Source organism: Schistocerca gregaria, chromosome 1 (genome assembly GCF_023897955.1).
Source record: "Schistocerca gregaria isolate iqSchGreg1 chromosome 1, iqSchGreg1.2, whole genome shotgun sequence".
Lineage (NCBI taxonomy): Eukaryota > Metazoa > Arthropoda > Insecta > Orthoptera > Acrididae > Schistocerca > Schistocerca gregaria.
Genome location: NC_064920.1, coordinates 1,031,681,831 through 1,031,702,814, shown reverse-complemented (window position 1 = coordinate 1,031,702,814; position 20,984 = coordinate 1,031,681,831). Strand labels below are relative to the sequence as shown.

Genomic DNA, 20,984 nt, shown 5'->3' with positions numbered 1-20,984 from the left:
ATAAAACATTCTATCACAGATGCACGGATTAAGATTCTTGTTATTTAACATAATCTATTTCTTCACTCAATCATCGCCACTTTATAAACTCTTTTTACTAGCAATGAAGAAAAACCTGAAAGACACGTCTTACAGATCATAGCTGGCGCAGGCAGGCAACTTTTCATGGAAAGATGTGGTGGTGGTGGTGCTAGTATTATTAGTAGCAGTACTAGCAGCAGCAGTAAGTGATTATTGTACAATTTGTGTCTGTAGATGAGTTACGATACTGGAAAGTTTCTGAGACAGGCTTAATTACATCTGAAGGAAACAAATATCCCATTTTTTATTGTACAATATATATCAGAATAACAGTAAATACATTTACATCTGGTAACAAAGTTTATCAATACATAAATCAGCAATCAACATATTATAACATCACTATACACACTTCTATAACCTAAACATATTTATACTATAAAACCTTTAAATAACAGGCCCATTTCTAGCATCATTCTGTCACTTTATGCAAAATATTTATAATTCTTATTTTACTATCTGGCTTTAAAATCTTCACATAAGCAATCCCCTATGTTAACAAAAACTCTGACAAGAATACATAACAATTTTTATTATGTATATATTTTTCCAACAAAAACAAAAATAGAAATCTTCCTGAGATGCTAACACTAAAGAACAGCCTTTACATTAAACTCTCTCAAAAGTTTTGTTGACATAAAGTAAAATATATTTCAGTAACAGCTATAATTTGGTGATGTCAGTAGAGAAGTTATTTATTTTTCCCATTTCCCACACCACTGCAGAAAAATAAGACTTAAAGTGAACCACATTCTCGAAGCTGCCTATTGCCAAGTGGCACAGGAGGCCTGTAATTTTTCACGACAAGGCCTTGAAGCTCATCACAAGGACACTGCTCTCCTGGTCCATAACAGCGCAGACTACGAAATGCTGAAAGCTGTAACAGAGAATAAATATAAAGAAATTAACTTTTAGTAAAGTAATGAATGATAAAATCTGTCATACGATTAAAATTACTTACATACATAAACATGCATGCTCTTACAAGCATGGAAGGAAAATTAGCAAGTACATTCTTTTGTAAATAGGCATTTTTTGTGTGTTATACGTCCTTGAAGGTCTCATCACCATGGCTCTATGGAATGAAGAATAGATCTATCTGTCCATAGCTCACATGTCCAAAAAAAACTTCTGCATTTTTTTAACACAATAAATTTTTGAAGCCTGATGGTCAATAGTAGTCTCTACTCTTACATGAAAGTGTTGCAAATACCTATAGTAGGATATTATTGCCAGTAATTTAAATTTAGCATAAGTGATTGCCACTTATACGAAAGGTTGCAGCAAGACACACGACATTCCTTCTGTGTATCACTGATAATAGTAGAATGTAGGATTTTAGAAGTTAAAAAATAAATAATATAGTAATAAAACAATGAAAAAAGCAGTTACAACTGTATTAACTAAACAAATGTTTTTGTAGCCTTATTTCACAAACTTTATTATTACTATATGACAGATTTTGGGTAATAAGGTCATTTATTATTGGCAACAATATTCTGAAGTCAGTGGATAAAGCTCACCAAGTTTTTACAAGCATTCAATCAGTATCTATAACAATAGTCCCCTAGACAACTACTTCACAACAATGAGTACAATTTCTGCTGTTATTCACAAGAAGTATTGTAACTTGGAACTTATGAACCAGCTTTATTGCCAGTGTTGTTACATTCTTAACTCATGCCATGGAATTCTGTTAACAGTATTAATTTGTCTCCTAACTACTTGAACATTTCCCAACCTCTACAACAACCTGATCACTTCCTGCACCTTTCCAAACTTCAGTTTCTTGCCGTATTGTTGATGTCCTAATGACCACCTGTGCAAAACTTGTTATGTGCACACTTCTATCAAAGTCTATTCCAGCCTCATCACTGATTCAACTTAGTTGATTATAGTGTTGGAGGGCCCCCTTATAAATGATGTATACAAGATGAGAAAACTAAGATGTGCCTCCCAAAATATATCTAGAATAAGTAAATAACTCAAGGTGTGGCCATATGGTGAGTTTCCTATCACATGCAAGTAGTTTTTAAGGTATATGGCTGCCAGAATGACACTGCTTTTATTTTTTAAATGGAACCATACAATTTTTTCCTTAGCATTGGAAAGAGCCTTTGAGGAGAAGTTCAGTAACTTACTGTATAGAATCTGATCTTCTTCTGTTGGTGCGACAATGTTTTGCCACACCATTTATCTTTTTACTATTTGATCAAGATACACACATTATGTGAAGTCTTCAATGACTGCTCTTTCCACTGCCACAAAAAAGTATATAGTTCCATTAAAACATTAAAAAAAGAACTCTTTCCTAGTTAGGGTGCAATAAATATTAAAAATTACTGATGCACATCAGTTAATTCAGCACAGTGTCTGTTATAACATAGCAAAAAAAAGCACCCTAATAGAGTTGTTTGGGGTGTATTTAGGGCGGCCCATCTTAACTGCCACATGTTATGGGCAACTTTTCTTCAGCTTTCTATGCCTGAATGACGCTTGTTGAGTATAATAAGTGGTTCTCTCAGTAATAAGCGTATGCTGCAGTGAAACTCATAATAGATGAAAACTGTGTGTCACATTGGGACCATAAACTTTCATATGAGCATACCTCAGTTACAAAAAAAAAAAAAAAAAAAGCATTAGGAGGTTGCTAAGCATTTCACCATGATATTATTTCTCTCAGGAAAGCTTTCCCAGCAAAGTATGCAGGAGAACATCCTAGTCCAATCAGTGAAGTAAAATTAGGGGAAAATTCATATAGTCACAAATTATTGTACAGTCACAGGCAGGTGTACCATGAAAAATGTGCTAAGAATCCTGAATGATGGAATGGGAGCAGGCATGTGGGCAGATGATTAAAGGTCACTTCTTTGTTATTCTTCAATAATGCCAAAATCACAGCTTTTGGCGAAAATGTTTCTTGGCACAAAACGAAAGTACATTCAATTTCCTACAAAAAAAAAAGTTACCATTTTTTCTGGGACTAATAGTTTCCACATTGCAGGGGAAATAAAATTCACAGATTATTCAAAAACAACAGTTTAGTGGTATAAATTGTTAAATGAAATGGGTTAAGGACAAGTATTTAATGTGTGTAACACACAATGATGCAAAAGAACATTATTAAGGAAAAAAATGTGTTATGGGGCTGTGACGGGCTGGAGGGGGGAGGGACAGATGTGTGACGGAAGGTAGAGTAGATCACCAGATTGTGGTCATGCACTCCCCTCCTTCATAGATCTGAAAACTGAAGAGCGAGCAAGAGTGTCCCCATCTCCCTACAAAACTAGTCACAAAAAACAATGATGGGGTGTTTCAAAAGTTGTACCAAAACTTCCACAGTTCACCTTGTGCCAGCTCTGTGCAGTGTTCTACACTTATTCTTAACCGAGCGAGGTAGCGCCGTGGTTAGCACACTGGACTCGTATTCGGGAGGACGACGGTTCAATCCCGGGTCTGGCCATCCTGATTTAGGTTTTCCGTGATTTCCCTAAATCGCTCCAGGCAAATGCTGGGATAGTTCCTTTGAAAGGGCACAGCCGACTTCCTTCCCTAATCTGATGACCTCACTGTTTGGTCTCTTCCCCAAACAAGCCAACCCCAACCCAACTGATTCTTAGTTATCCTGAATGGCAGTTGTAGTGTTCTTTCAGGATAGGCAGCTTCCCCCACCTTGAGCACCGCTTGCTTTTCAGTTTAGGAGACAGATTATATCTAACCAGCATTTGCAGTCCATTTCTCATATGTGAGTAGACAAAATAACTTCACTGAGCTTGTGTTTGTACAATGGAGTTATTTTCACTTTCCACTTTGCAATCCATTGTTTACATAGGTTGCTTTGGTCTTGTCCTGTCTGCTGTCACGCAACTGTACTCAGCTCAGCTTCCACTTGGTGTCACATTCTCTTCTGCAAGTGATCCTTCTGGCTTGTGGTGTAAGGTGTTTCTCTCCTGGGTTCTAATATCTGTGCGGGTATTCGGCTATTCAGATATAGTATAGGTGACAAGGAAAAAGGTAGATGTTGAGTAGTGTAATGCTAAATTAGTTTGCCTGCTGGAGCAAAAGCAGCAGCAGCTAATGCAACAGCAGCAGCTTCAGGTGGACAAACTCTGAGCACATAAGGCCACTTTGCTCCATGCCTCAGCCACCCTGCAGTCAATGCCACCATTCATTGCTGGATATGTTCTTTCAGCTCCACAAATTGGTGCCTCTGTCTGACCTCTGTTGACTAATTATTATTTCCAAAAAGCATCATGTGGTACACTCTAGGCTCAAGTTTCACCAATACTGTAAACAACATGAACAATCATACCTGCCCTGGGCCACAAACTTCAAATGTCTAAGCCGCAAATGCAGTTTCACTTCTCCCAATCAAAGCTGCAACAATTTTTATGTGGACTCCTTGATTTGTGGTGTTGTTTAGCTGGAACCCGATCCTGAGAACCACACACAGGATTGAAAGTAGATAACCTATTGTTTGAGGACGTCTTGCACATCACACACTCCTTCAGATTGCACACACTGCTACGAATGATGCACGGTGGGGCCACAACTTTCTGCGATTAACATGCCACCATATGTTCCACCCTATGTTACAGGCGTTGGGAAATCTGCAGGTTCCAGCAATGTTGCAATTCATTGTTATCCGATGTATCCATGGTGTCAGTGTCCAGTTGCACCTTGTCGGTGGTCCTTCAAGCCGGCAGTGATTTTCTGCTCGCTCCCGAGCTGATTGCATGGATTGCTGGGGTCCTGCATGTACTGACGCTCTTTGCTCAGAGTGTCAAAGCTGCACACCCTGCTCACACCCCACCCAACGAGTGCAGTAGAACACTGTAAATTCACTGCAGTTGCCTCGCATACTGGTCTCCAATAATGGGCCACAATTCACGCCATCTGCTTTCTAATATTTCTGCAAGGCCAATGGCATAAAACATGTTTGCAGCCCTCCATTCCATACTTCCTCAAATGGTGAAGTGGAATGTCTCAGTTGGACCTTTAAGCAGCAAATAAAAAAAAAAAAAATGAAAAATCTGTCGAATCCTCTGCCTCTATGTCAAAGTTCACCCTGTTTTTGAGCACTTATTGAACCAAACTGATTAACAGTCATAGTGCTATTGAGCTTCTCTGTGGTTGGCAACCGCAGACCCTGCTCCACTCCCACCCCTCCCACTCTTACATACCTGACAGAGCTGTGCAGGCCTGACCCTACAGCTGTTAGACAGCACAGTCTTACCACAGCACTGTGCTGGAAGCATGAGTGCGCCACTCGTTTTGCCACATGAATACACCAGCCAGTGCCATGTGAATCGTAAGTCTGTTCTGTTCTTGCATCTGATGTTGCCAGTTACTATCATTGCTGTACTGAGACTTGTATACCAGTGGAGATCCTTGGGCTGCAGGTTACCTCAGTCCGAACACAGAAGAGGCTCAAGCTGTACTATCACACCACCACCACCACCACCACCACCACCACCACCACCACCACCTTCTCCACTTCCTCCTGGTGCCAATGTGGTGCCAGCCTATGACTCCACACTGTTGCACCAGCAATTCCCAATTCCTTCCACATCTATGTGGATTGGTAGAACAACTTGGCACACCCAGCACCAACTATGCCTTAATGGACACCACTGAACATCTTCCCTTTCTGCAACTGGCTGTCAAGGAACCAGATCTTCACACATGCCTCCAGTCTACCCCCATGGCATTGTCTGGGGTGTTTCCAACTTCATGCCTGTTTCAGAGGGGAGGATCTGGTATCTGGCTGTACAGAGGTTGAATGCCTGCCAGAGGAAATAATCCTAGATGGTTTCTAGAGGGCACAATCTCACCACAGCACTGCAATTGCAGCATGAGCAGCCACTCATCTCGCCATGTGAATTCTCCAACCAGTAGTGTCCCTTGTGGCTGCTATTAATATGGCCACCAAGTGAACAGTCAGTCAGTTACATACTTGCATCTGATGCTGTCAGTTACTGTCACTGCTGTACTATGGACTATTCAATAATAACCTCGCTTGGCACTTAGCCTGGTCATGATTCAAATTGTCTTTCTCTTTGCGCTTGACCATTGATATTGTTGTAGCAAAGGTTTCCACTTTCCACTTGATTGTTTGTGTGTTGCTGCGGTCTTATCCTTTTCTGTGTTCTATCCAGTGTCAGTCAGCTGTATTTGACTTGGCTACATCTTGATATCATGTCCACTTCCACATGTGACCATTCGACTTTGCAGCCTGCCATAACAGGTATGACATAATGATGGTCTAATAACCTTTAACATTGTACTTGAGAATGGCATAAAAGCCAGACTCTGGATAAAACAAATGTAGTAATACACAGTCAAATGGCAGTTTACTCTTTTAAACAGTATTTTATGACTGTAGTTCAAAATCTTCGAAAATAATTTCTTCACTATTTCTACTATGGCTCCACAGTTTTGAGGTTAAGTTTGTTAGTAATCTCATTTCTGTTGCTTCTCAGTAGTTTTGTTATTTTTGCATTACTCTAAGTCCATATTCTATGCTCAGTCTACTGACCATTCCATTCAGCACACCTTGTTATTCCTCCTCACTTTCACAGAGAATAGCAATATCAATAGTGAATTGTATCATTTATATTCTTTCACTCTGAATTTGAATTCCACATCTGAAACTTCCTTTTATTTCTTTATGGTTTCTTTGATACGCTGCTTAAAATCTAGAGTAGGAAGAAATGTCGGTTTCCTCTTACCTTATACTGATTTGTCCCTATGAGCCTAAATTTCAAATAGTATTTCATATGAACAGTGCATTGTCATCCAACTGAATCTCTCTTTTCAAAAGTACATGATTTTTGCAAGTTGCGAAGGTGAATGCTGGGATGGTTCCTTTGATTAGGCCATGGCCAATTTCATGCTCTGTCCTTGCCTAGTCCTATCTTATTTTGTCTCAGTTTTTAATTTGTATATGTTATTTCTGTAGGGTATCTAACAAGTCCAGTATTGTTTTACTGAATAGTCTAAGGATAGATGAAAAGGAAAAACAAAAAAGAAAAAACTTCTGGTTCTGAGAGGTTCTGTTGCTTCTGTTCATGTCTATTATCTGCTGCCCAGTAAAAAGCAATTTGTGCTTTCCATGATGATCCACATAAGGTGTTTGTTTACTTTTCTGCTGAATGCTGTATTAAGTATTTGTCAGTTGTCCCTTAATTCTACTAAACATACCTGACTGCCAGATACTCGAATTGGTTGTTTTGAGATCATCCATATCACGCTTTCATTGCATGGTGGGGTTGTCAAAGAGCCCTCATAAGTCCAGTACTGACTGAAGTCTGAAAAATAAACAGGCGTTACTTGTAAAGAAACTATTAACTTCAGTAGCTGATAAAAAATATTGAAAAATGCTGTCAGAACATTTAACAGCTCTCAATCATAAAATCGGCATTAAGTAAATTGCAGGTATCATAATTATGATGGATATTGAGAAAGTATAGAACAATAACATTTAACCAATCAAAAAGGTACTACTGATTCAAAATAAAATCATTCGCCACATTATGTGTTTGCTACCAAAATAGTAATTGCTCTATAAATGAAATAAAATAAATAGAAGACATTCTAACTTTTCTAGAATGACTTTGAAGGTGGTATTGACTTATTAAAACAGAAATATAGTCTTCTTCTCTTTTGAGTACCCTGTTTACCTTAATGAAAACTTTCTTTGTTACAGTGCTATGCATTTCAGCAACTTTATCACTTCACTAATTCCATATCAGCTCTAAAAACAACATGCTTAAGCTCATGTAGTGCAGACACTGCCAATTGTGAATCATGGTTTATTTGTGTCATGACATACATTTGCAATCCATTTTGTTTGTTTACAGGAGACATGTGAAATATTCACAATACAGTTACAATGATTTTTGCATTAAGAAATAATAAATAACACTATAATGATTACATTGGGATACATAACAAGTTGTATCCAGCTCAAATTACCAGTTTGTCCTGTAGGAATTCATCTACTGAGAAATAGTTTCAGTATCTGTACCTCATTGTCTTTCTTTTGGGAACCTAAAGTCATTTGAATTAACCTACTCCATTTTAATCTTTTATAAGTATTCATTCCCATATATTGAGGTGCCTGGGCATACAGTTCAAGGTGATGGGAAGCATAAAGTTCTCTCTCTCTCTCTCTCTCTCTCTCTCTCTCTCTCTGTTATTTGTCTAAGCAAAATGGTTTCGCCTCAAATAATTCCAGCCTAGTGTACCTCCTAAGGGGCAGTGAATACACCAGTTTCCGTTAGATCACCGGGGCTGTCGGGTGTGGCTGGCACTTGGATGGGTGACCATCCAGCTGCCATGCACTGTTGCCATTTTTCGGGGTACACTCAGTCTCGTGATGCCAATTGAGGGGAGCTGCTTGACCGAATAGCAGCGGCTCCAGTCAAGAAAACCACCATAATGACTGGAAGAGTTGTGTGCTGACCACACGCCCCTCCTATCCGCATCCTCAACTGAGAATGACATGGCGGTCAGATGGTCCCGATAGGCCACTTGTGGCCTGAAGATGGAGTGTACCTCCTAAAAGTCATCAGGTGCATATTTTCCTTGATGTTTCAGCAGATATTTGCAATTTTGGTTTTAAATTGTGTAGATGGAGTCAGCCCAAAACAATACTGCTCATTATGTATTTCATGTGATGCCCAGAGTCAATAGAAAGTGTCAGTTTGGTCTGCAGTCCAAACAAAATCATTTTTAAAGTAGAATTTTACATATCCAGTCAATAGAGCAGACCCACATTAGTCTAGTACTATATTTTTTTATCTGTATTGACAGGGACAGTAAAACATTAAAAACAACCAGTACTACAGCTGCACTGGCCCATGCTGGTTGCTACTGCCACGCAGCACTGTTGCTCAATCACTGCTGGAGTATTGGTTATTCTTCATATTTTTATGTCCATGTCAATAAATATTGATAAACAAATATCACACAAGACTAATTTGAGACCTCTAAGGAATGGTCACATAAAATTCCACTTCCTGTGTAGTCTGGAGGAGCAAACCTAGCCTCGCTCTTTAAGATTTGGCAGTCTACACCCATGTTCTGTGCTAATGGAAAAGCAGAACCAACACAGGGTTTTAGATGTTGTAGATCCCTTGAGTCATATTCAAGCCCCATGATGCACTAACAATAGCTTCCTCACTCATTTGAAAACAAAAGAAGAAAAAACAAGCAACACATAACACAAAGCAAAGCAGAGAATACAAAGCATCTGGTAGTGGCTATCATACTGGCTGGTCAAAAAGTTGGTGATGTAAGCCCAATCTTTATTTTGTCTTATGCAACCTTAGTTTAAAACACCTGCTGTCTAAAACTGCTGTGTTAGAGTGTAGCACTATCTCTCATTTTGCAAACACCTGGTGGATTTGAATCTTGCACACTTGCATGAGCCAACCTTGAACCATTCTGCACATGCATGATTTTTTTCCTGCCTGTTGATAGCATCAGTTGCCGGGAAGCAGCAGTTGAGTGAGGTAGTGTATGGTGCTTGTTTAAGTTTTTCATTGCAAGTGAAATGACAACGAGTGGAGGAGCGCTACTGCATTAAATTTGGGCAGAAACTGGACAACTGCCAGGTGGAAACCATCCAGAAGATTCAGACGGCTTTTGGTGATGATGCTATCGGCTTCATGTAGATTAAGGAGTGGTACAACCGGTTTTAAATTGAAGAAGTGGTGAGAACCAGCAGTTTTTCAGCACATTCCATTATGATGGAAGATTAGGCCATGAAGAGACTTGGCAAATTCCTGCCAAAGCTGCTGACAATGGAGCAAAAGCAATTTCACACTGAAGCCTCACAAGACATGCTGGCCTCCACAAACAGTGACCCTGACTTCAGGAACACCATAATCACTGACGACGAGTACTGGGTGTACGGAAATGCTCTGGAAGCCAAATTCCAGTTGTCACAGTGGAAGCATTCAGCATCGCAAGACCAAAGAAAGCCCACCAAGTGTACAGCAATGTCAAAATGATACTGGCTGTTTTCTTTGACTCAGTGTGATACATCATGAGTATGCACCACAGGGTCAAACGATCACCAAAGGTCACCAATTTAGCTCTGAAGAAGTCTCCCATAGTTGGAGAGGAAATGTTAGGAGAAAGTTTTATACATTGACCATGACCTATTAGCCTGGAAGTCTGAAGTGAAATCACAAAAGATTACTACAGGGATGTTCTCCATTGACTACATGATGTTGTGTGGCACAAAAAACCAGGCTTGTGGTCAACAGGAAATTGGCACCACTGTCACGACAATGCTCCAGCCAATTCCTCACACTTGGTTCAGAATGTTTTGGCAAAAAACCAGATTCCTGTGCTTCAAAAGGCTCCTTACTCTTCTGATATGGCCCCCCTGTGACGTCTGGCTGTTCCCCAAACTCAAGAGGCTATTGAAAGGATGGCGATTTCAGACAAGAGGATGTTTTGGCAGGAACGACATCTGAGCTAAAGTTCTTTCCAAAAGATGCTTTTTGGCATGCTTCCAACAATGGTGGCACTGCTGGGAGAAGTATGTGGAGTCACAAGGGAACTACTCTGAAGGTGATAGGTGAATGGAACACCTCTCAACCTAGAGTGAACTTCCCCTCCTTTCCAATCTTTCTCAATTCATTATGTACTGTAGCTCCCATCAAGAAGGAGAACCATCAAGGTTGTGGAATAAATGAAGGTATACTTTGACATAAGACAAAGACATCATAGAAACTTAATCTGTATACCGTATGAACAATAAGCTATTACTAAACTGCACATATGTTTTCATACTTACACCATTTACATTAGACCAAGTGAATTAGCAGGGAAGCTGCTACTTCATAAAAGGCTGCTGCTTTCTCAGTTTTATGAAATAGCTGCTACTAGTAGCTTAATATGCAAACTCGACAGCACAAAAAATGGCCAAGGCTGGTATTTGAATTACCCGCCACGTTACACAGGAACCAAGTACATTACAGGCTTTACAGATCTGTTCACAAAAGTAACCAAACTTCTAACACACTCACAATTATGAGTGTTAACACCTTTCTGACACTTAGAATAAGAGCTTACCCTTTAAAAACATGCAAGAAAACTGTGTGTCATCATTCATAGGATTGCAAACCTAGTAAAGGCACTTGATTTTGTGACGTGGAGTCAAGTAAGAAGTATCTAAATGTCAGCAGCTGTATCATAATGCATTTGCAGCTCATTGGTGTCATTGATGGTCTGCCTGACAATGTTTGGTTTGTATCTGGCTTAGTGCAACTTTTCACAGTATTATGAAAAGGGAAGTTGCTGCTCACCATATAGCAGAGATGCTGAGTCACAGACAGACACAAAAAAGACTGTCAAACAAAACTTTCGAGGTGGAGGCTGGGGAGGGGAGGGGGAGGGATAACCGGGTAGGGGTGGCAAACGGTAAAGTGCCATTTGTGTAGTGCTGGAATGGGAGCAGGGAAGGTGATAGGTGGCTAAAGGACATTGACTAACGAAGGTTGAGGCCAGGAGGGTTACAGAAACATAGAATATATTGTAAGGAGAGTTCCCACCCGCACAATTCAGAAAAGCTGGTGTTTGTGGGAATGATCCAGATGGCACAGGCTGTGTTGGTCAGCATGCTCAGCAACAGGGTGCTCCAGCTGTTTCTTGGCCACAGTTTGTCGGTGGCCATTCATGCGGGCCAACTGCTTGTTGGTTGTCATAGCCACATACAGTGCAGCACAGTGATTACAGCTTAGCTTGTAGATCACATGACTGGTTTCACAGGTAGTCCTTCTGTTGGTGGGATAGGTGATATCTATGACCAGACTGGAGTAGGTGGTGGTGGGAGGCTGTATGGGACTGGCCTTGCATCTACCTCTATTACAGGGATATGAGCCTTGAGGCAGGGGGTTGGGAGCAGGGGCTGTGCTGTTTGAATGGACAAGGATATTGTATAGGTTTGGTGGGTGATAGAATACCACTGTGGGAGGGGTGGGAAGGATAGTGGGTAGGACATTCCTCATTTCAGGGCATCACGAGAGACCGTTGAAACCCTGGTGGACAATGTCTTTCAGTTGCTCTAGTCTTGGGTGGTACTGAGTCACACGGTGAATATTCCCCTGAGGCCAGATGAAGGGACTTTGGGAGGTGGTGGGTGACTGGAGAGATAAAGCAAGGGAAGGTGATAGGTGGCTAAAGGACATTGACTAACGAAGGTTGAGGCCAGGAGGGTTACGGAAACATAGAATCTGTGAAGACCTCAGTGAGAAGCATGGTATATTTCAAGAGGGACTGCTCATCACTACAGACACAACTGCCATAGGTGGCAATTATCGAAATGGAGGTGGTATTGACGGTTAGTAGATTTGATATGGACAGAGGTACTGATGTAGCCATCTTTGAGGTGGACAACAACATCGAGGAAGGTGGCTTGGTGGATAGAGGAGGACCAGGTGTAGCAAACAGGGGAGAACGTGTGAAGATGCTGGAGGAATGTGGATAGGGTGTCCTTGAGATCTACATCTACATGACTACTCTGCAATTCACATTTAAGTGCTTGGCAGAGGGTTCATCGAACCACAATCATACTATCTCTCTACTATTCCACTCCTGAACAGCAAGTGGGAAAAACGAACACCTAAACCTTTCTGTTCGAGCTCTGATTTCTCTTATTTTATTTTGATGATCATTCCTACCTATGTAGGTTGGGCTCAACAAAATATTTTCGCATTCGGAAGAGAAAGTTGGTGACTGAAATTTCGTAAAAAGGTCTCGCCGCGACGAAAAACGTCTATGCTGTAATGACTTCCATCCCAACTCGTGTATCATATCTGCCACACTCTCTCCCCTATAACGTGATAATACAAAACGAGCTGCCCTTCTTTGCACCCTTTCGATGTCCTCCGTCAATCCCACCTGGTAAGGATCCCACACCGCGCAGCAATATTCTAACAGAGGACGAACGAGTGTAGTGTAAGCTGTCTCTTTAGTGGACTTGTTGCATCTTCTAAGTGTCCTGCCAATGAAACGCAACCTTTGGCTTGCCTTCCCGACAATATTATCTATGTGGTCCTTCCAACTGAAGTTGTTCGTAATTTTAACACCCAGGTACTTAGTTGAATTGACAGCCTTGAGAATTGTACTATTTATCGAGTAATTGAATTCCAACGGATTTCTTTTGGAACTCATGTGGATCATCTCACACTTTTAGCGTCAACTGCCACCTGACACACCATGCAGCAATCTTTTCTACATCGCTTTGCAACTGATACTGGTCTTCGGATGACCATACTAGACGGTAAATTACAGCATCATCTGTGAACAATCTAAGAGAACTGCTCAGATTGTCACCCAGGTCATTTATATAGATCAGGAACAGCAGAGGTCCCAGGATGCTTCCCTGAGGAAAACCTGATATCACTTCAGTTTTACTCGATGATTTGCCGTCTATTACTACGAACTGCGACCTTCCTGACAGGAAATCATGAATCCAGTCGCACAACTGAGACGATACCCCAAAGCTCCGCAGCTTGATTAGAAGTCGCTTGTGAGGAACGGTGTCAAAAGCTTTCCGGAAATCTAGAAATACGGAATCAACTTGAGATCCCCTGTCAATAGCGGCCATTACTTCGTGCGAATAAAGAGCTAGCTGCGTTGCACAAGAGCGATGTTTTCTGAAGCCTTGCTGATTACGTGTCAATAGATCGTTCCCTTCGAGGTGATTCATAATGTTTGAATACAGTATATGCTCCAAAACCCTACTGCAAACCGACGTCAATGATATAGGTCTGTAGTTAAAAGGGATTACTCCTACTACCCTTCTTGAACACTGGTGCGACCTGCGCAATTTTCCAATCTGTAGGTACAGATCTATCGGTGAGCAAGCGGTTGTATATAAGTGCTAAGTAGGGAGCTATAGTATCAGCGTAATCTGAAAGGAACCTAATCGGTATACAATCTGGACCTGAAGACTTGCCCGTATCAAGCGATTTGAGTTGCTTCGCAACCCCTAAGGTATCTACTTCTAAGAAACTCATGCTAGCAGATGTTCGTGTTTCAAATTCTGGAATATTCCATTCGTCTTCCCTGGTGAAGGAATTTCGGAAAACTGCATTCAATAACTCCGCTTTAGCAGCACAGTCGTCGGTAACAGTACCATCGGCACTGCGCAGCAAAGGTATTGACTGCGTCTTGCCGCTTATGTACTTTACATACGACCAGAATTTCTTCGGATTTTCTACCAAATTTCGAGACAATGTTTCATTGTGGAACCTATTAAAGGCATCTTGCATCGAAGTAAGTGCCAAATTTTGCGCGTCTGTAAATTTTAGCCCATTTCGGGATTTCGCGTTCTTCTGAACTTCGCATGCTTTTTCCGTTGCCTCTGCAACAGCGTTCGGACCTTTTTTGTGTACCACGGGGGATCTGTTCCATCTCTTACCAATTTATGAGGTATGAATATCTCAATTGCTGTTGCTACTATATCTTTGAATTTGAGCCACATCTCGTCTACATTCGCATAGTCAGTTCGGAAGGAATGGAAATTGCCTTTTAGGAAGGCTTCTAGTGACACTTTATCCGCTTTTTTAAATAAAATTATTTTGCGTTTGTTTCTGATGGATTTGGAAGAAATGGTATTGAGCCTAGCTACAACGACCTTGTGATCACTAATCCCTGTATCAGTCATGATGCTCTCTATCAGCTCTGGATTGTTTGTGGCTAAGAGGTCAAGTGTGTTGTCGCAACCATTTACAATTCGCGTGGGTTCGTGGACTAACTGCTCGAAATAATTTTCGGAGAAAGCATTTAGGACAATCTCAGAAGACGTTTTCTGCCTACCACCAGTTGTGAACAAGTATTTTTGCCAACATACCTAGGGTAGGTTGAAGTCCCCACCAACTATAACCGTATGAGTGGGGTATTTATTTGTTACGAGACTCAAACTTTCTCTGAACTGTTACGCAACTGTGTCATCGGAGTCTGGGGGTCGGTAGAAGGAGCCAATTATTAACTTAATTCGGCTGTTAAGTATAACCTCCACCCATACCAATTCGCACGGAGTATCTACTTCGACTTCACTACAAGATAAACCACTACTGACAGACACAAACACTCCACCACCAATTCTGCCTAATCTATCTTTCCTGAACACCGTCTGAGACTTTGTAAAAATTTCTGCAGAACTTATTTCAGGCTTTAGCCAGCTTTCTGTACCTATAACGATATCAGCTTCTGTGCTTTCTATTAGCGCTTGAAGCTCAGGGACTTTTCCAGCGGAACTACAACAATTTACAACTATAATTCCGGCTGTTCCTTGATCCAAGCACGTCCTGTAATTGCCATGCACCCTTTGACATTGCAGCCCACCCCGTACTTTCCCGAGGCCTTCTAACCTAAAAAACTGCCCAGTCCACACCACACAGCCTCCGCTACCCGTGTAGCCGCCAGCTGAGTGTAGTGAACTCCTGACCTATTCAGCGGAACCCGAACCCCCACCACCCTATGGCGCAAGTCAAGGAATCTGCAGCCAACACGGTCGCAAAACCGTCTGAGCCTCTGATTCAGACCCTCCACCTGGCTCTGTACCAAAGATCCGCAGTCGGTTCTGTCAACGATGCTGCAGATGGTGAGCTCTGCCTTCATCTCGTAAGCAAGACCGGCAGCCTTCACCAAATCAGATAGCCGCTGGAATCCAGAGAGAATTTCCTCAGATCCAAAGTGACACACGTCATTAGTGCTGCAGCTGGCTGCACCCTGTGCTCTTCATGGTATCCGGAAGGACCCTTTCCACATCAGGAATGACTCCTCCCGGAATGCACACGGAGTGCACACTGGATTTCTTCCCCTCCTTAGCCGCCGTATCCCTAAGGGGCCCCGTTACGTGCCTAACATTGGAGCTCCCAACTAACGCAGATGTCATTGCTGAATCTGAACTGTGTGAGAGAATTGGTTAGAAAAAATTCATCTAGGTGTTACATGAATAGGTTGACATAGGATGGTGCCAAGCAGGTGCCGATAGCTGTACCCTGGATTTGTTTGAGGGGTGATAGCTTCACAGGAGAAATAAGTGTGGGTGAGGATATAGTTGGTCATGGCCACAAGGAAGGAGGTTGTAGTTTTGGAATCCATTGGGCTCTGGGAAAGGTAGTGTTGAACAGTGACAAGGCCACGGGTATTAGGGATGTTAGTGTATAGGGAGGTGGTGTCAATTGCGATATGCAGGACACTATGCGGTAAAGGAATAGAAACTGTGGAACGACAGTGGAGGAAATGGTTGGTATCTTTTATATGAGAGGGTAAGTTGTGAGTAACAAGCTGAAGATGTAGGTCTATAAGAGAAGAGATTCTCTGTCGGGGCACAGTAACCGGCCACAACTGGATGCCCTAGGTGGTATGGGTTTATGGACTTCAGGAAGCATGTAGAAGGTAGGTGTGTGGGGAGTGATAGGGGTGAAGGGAGAGATGGACTCTGGGGAGATGTTCTCTGATGGGCCTAGGATTTGAGGAAACACTGGAGATCATGCTCGTCTTCTGGAATCGGATCACTGTGGCAGGGTTTGTAGGTGGATGAATCAGACAGCTGGCAGACTCCTTTTGCCGGGTAATCTTTGCAGTTGAAAACAATGGTGGTGGAGCCTTTGTCAGCAGGTAGGATTGTAAGGTTGGGATCAATTTTTAGGTGAAGGATTGCGGTTCTTTCTGTCGATATAGGATTAGCTTACGAAAGCGGCATGCTGCACTAGTTCCTGGAGGGCAAGACTTTCAATGTGTGGTATGGGATCCAGGGGAGACTTTACCAGATGGGATGTGTTAGCCTCCCCTGATCCAGGGTTGTGGGTGGCTTTTATGGCCCTTTTACCTAAACCTCTCCAGTCCTTTTCCTTCACCTCTATTCCTTCCCCTTCAACTCTTCTGCCAGAAGAAGGAGCCACTGGCTCTGAAAACTTGTAAAAGTAAACACTTTTGTGTGTGTGTTCTCCTGCCACTGCTTGGTGAGTAGATTTTTGATTTATCAATAAATTATTATTTCTGTTATTATAAAAGTTCTCTCTTATTTATGCCATTTGTTCAAAGGAAATTATACATACAGTATTATGTGCTTTATTATACATGATACGTAACTAATTCTTTTTTACTAGGAAGCTATCTATAGTCATTTGTTTCTGCTTATGATTCAACACTTGGCGAAGGCGCGATGCAGCATACTGTCAAATAAATTTGTAGTGCATGTAGCCATTGCTTTATTGGGGTGATGATTTTCAATGTACAGTGCACCTGATTCTCATGCTTTCAGTATTGCACCAGAAGGTTGCTGCTTTGCTGTTACCCCCTGCTCCTCCTCGTGTGTGTGTGTGTGTGTGTGTGTGTGTGTGTGTGTGTGTGTGTGTGCAGCTATCCTTTTCATAATATTGTTACATTCTTCCCAGATTTTCCATTGTTTTATCTTTAAGACACATAATTTTCTTCTGTAAGGATAATCTTGGTGTTCACCCATGACCATCTTGCAGACATATGTTTAAGGAGTTACCAATTTTGACTATGTTGCTTCTTTATTTCATCATGAAGTTTGTTGTAAATGCCCCACTACATTCAGAAGGAATGATGATGTACATAATTATAAAACCAGAAGAGAAATAACATTCGTTATTTCAAACTAAGGTCACCTTTAGCACAGAAAGGGCTGCATAATGCCAACCCTAAAATTGTGATCTCTTGCACAATGATATAAAATGTCTGACAGTCAGCAAAGCTAAATTTGAAAACAAACTGAAGAGATTTATGCTTGACAACTCCTGTTTTATAGAATAAATTTTATTTGTGTAACATGTCAAAGAAAGATGTAAACAACCGTGTAAAAATCAACACATTTACATGTCAATGTAAAATATTAATGTAAAATGTCTCATTCTATATCATTGTGATTAATCATACAAATTGTCCACGTAAAATAAAACTAACCTACCAAGTAACCAACTGTGTAATTGCTATATGTATATTATTCAACCAGTATTTACTGAAACTGCACACAACATTGTGACTGCATAGGTGTTGTGAGCATATTAATTCTTGGTAGTCTTCTCAGGTTTGCTGCCAGGTACTAAAATCTAGATCACTCATTATTTCAGCAATGTATCTGTCCATCTTCAGGAGAAATGCTAAGTCCTGCTGAAAACTGAATTAGGTGGGACTCAGCAGCAGCAAAGGCACCATCTCTCCTGAAGATGGGGGATCAGGTGAATCACCAAAATGTTAATTTACATTGATTTTAGGATCTGGCAGCAAACCTCAGCAGACTACCCACAAACAACATTTTCAGGTAAAATTTGTCATTCAGGCATTGTATTATTAAAGTATTGTTATACAACATTAAGTGCTTCAAAATGTATAGACTGAGCCTGATGTGAATTCCAAGAATAACTGAAAATACTGACCAGGTAGTAATTTGTTGGGATCCACAGGATCACTTAGTTCAGTCTTCTGCCCTTTTAAGGTGATCTTTGGCAGAGCATCAACTATCTTCTGAAACTCCTCATGAACATCACCTTCCTATGCAAAAGAATTACTATGTTAGTTGATGAAATCATATTTAACTTAATAACGAGAAACAATGGATAACTCGTGAAGATGGTAAACATTACATGGACACAATACTTTTCAGAGTGTACATTTCAGTTTGAGAGCAACAGAAGGGCATGTAGGCAAATGTTTAATAAATTAAGTATCTTACCTCAACAAATATTCCAAGAACACCTAATCCATCTGGTTGCCCAGCTGCTTCACTGAAGCTTTGGTATTTGCTTATGTTCCAGTGTACAAGATGCAACTGTCAACAAAAAAGTTTTTTTGGTAATGTTGAGCTGGTGGTATAGAGTAAGCTATGAATGGATGACTCAATTTCATGCATAATAATGCAAGATTAATGCTTTTATGAAACAATTAATTAATTATGAATATCATACATTTCTCCATCATCATAAATTGTGTGATGATGCAATCATTTTCAGTCACTAAGGCAGGTGATGATTGAACTAGTAGTGAATGAAGTACTGATCATTCAACTGCTTTGGCTGCTTTACAATGAATTTACTTACTTATTTATTTTTATCCATCCATTGACAATAAACATTGCATGGATGTTGTCAAGGGTACATGTAAGCCATTTCAAAGAAATGGGACACAAACGATATATATGTAAAAAAGTACAAAACAAAATAATACAATGAAGTTAATAATAATACAATGAAATTAATATAGCCTATATATGTCACTGCTTGTTATTTTAAATGCATAGTCCGTTTTTCATAAGGCTTTAATGTTCTCCTCAATGGCAAGTCCTCATAAACACAACACTGCTTAAGTATATTTTTACATCATACAACATCTGTCCTTTAAGTATGTAAATGTAATGAATGATTAGGCACAGATAGAGTATTTTCCATTTTGCCTTTATAAATATCGTCAGAAAGAATTTATCGACCTACATAGTCATTTACAGAATAAAAACATTGTTCTACTAGAAATTTTTAAAATTCTGTTTTAAATTTGTTATCAACTTCTAACTGCCTGATGTTGACTGGCAGTGCATTGTACAGTTTTGCACTGATATGGCTCACATGCCTTTGTGTATTCGTTCTTTTTGTTTGCTGAGTATGGAGTGCTTTGCTATTGCAGGTATTGTAGTTATGAAAGTTGGCATTTGTCTGAAAATCTGCAATGTGGGTCCTGACATACAATACACATTTGTATATGTATAATGATGGTATAGTAAGTATTCTAAGCTTTTTGAATATGGGTTTGCAGTGTGTCTGTGGATGACTGAGTTATTATTTGGATGGTCCTCTTCTGCAACAAAAAAATTTGTTTTTGGCGCCCTGTTGTGGAACCCCAAAATCTTATTCCATATGTGGCAAGAGACTGAAAATAGCTGAAATATGCAATTCTGGCACTCTCTGAGGTACAAACATTTGCAAAATTCTGAGGACAATAATTCTGACATTAGGTTACATGGTGTCTCATTTTGTTCCTAATAATACATGCCTGTATGGTGACACTTAACTTTGAGGCAATCAGTTTGAATTCTCATAGTGGAAGGAATTTTCGTCATTAGTATTTGGCTAGAAACAGCAAGAGGGGTCATGGTGTTAAGTTGTTGATCAACTTTTTTTATGCCAGTTCCTGGATTAAATCCCAAACTTCTTCACAGTGTCTCAAAGTGAGACACTGTTCATTTCCTCACTCCCACACACACCATTATGCAACATAAATATGACAACTTTATACCACATGCACATTTGTTACAATTTTCTATACAGACAACAGCTAAACTTAAGACACAGTGCTCACACAATGTGTGGAAAGGGGCCTTTGTCACAGGAGAAGTAAACCATTCTAATCAGGTGGCTGAGCCTGCCCTCAATATTTCCCAGTCAAGAATCCCATATGACCTTATTCTCATTGACATCAGAACCATAGATGAAATGTGATTGACAGAATCCATATCAATATCAGACAACATTTTAAACACTAATTACAATAAAATAAAGAAAATGACACAAGCTGATTGCATTTAAGTGCAATTTCTGGGAAAGTAAACCTGCCCTGGATCAAACCCCCTCTGGAATTAATGGTGAGGATTGTTGAGCTGGCCAGCCTATATGTAGTTTTAGGCGATTCCCCACATCCGGCTAGGTAAATGCTGAGGTGGTACCCTTGTGCCATATTTGATACATGCTATACAAACAGATATAAAACGTCCTCACACTCAAACATGAGATTTACTCTTAGACGCAGACCGATAGGGTACCGGTACACAAATTCTGTCTTGGGGGAGTGGTGACATCAGGAAAGGCATCTGGCCACATACTGTCACTAACACTGCCAAAATCCATATAACAATTCCC

The 20,984-nt window shown here is 40.6% G+C and overlaps 1 protein-coding gene across 1 annotated transcript in view; it reads right to left on the bottom strand.

Annotated features, from left to right (window-relative positions):
* Nucleotides 1-294: 294 nt before the first annotated feature.
* The window catches only part of LOC126279122 (carbonic anhydrase 13-like), a 223,578-nt gene continuing 202,888 nt past the window's right edge, over nt 295-20,984 (bottom strand). The window contains exons 4-7 of the mRNA XM_049979604.1: nt 18,812-18,907; nt 18,516-18,630; nt 7,285-7,391; nt 295-958 (exon numbers count right to left, since the gene is read on the bottom strand). Coding sequence (XP_049835561.1) covers nt 818-958; nt 7,285-7,391; nt 18,516-18,630; nt 18,812-18,907 — 459 coding nt within the window. The 3' untranslated portion in view covers nt 295-817. The remainder of the gene's footprint in view (nt 959-7,284; nt 7,392-18,515; nt 18,631-18,811; nt 18,908-20,984) is intronic.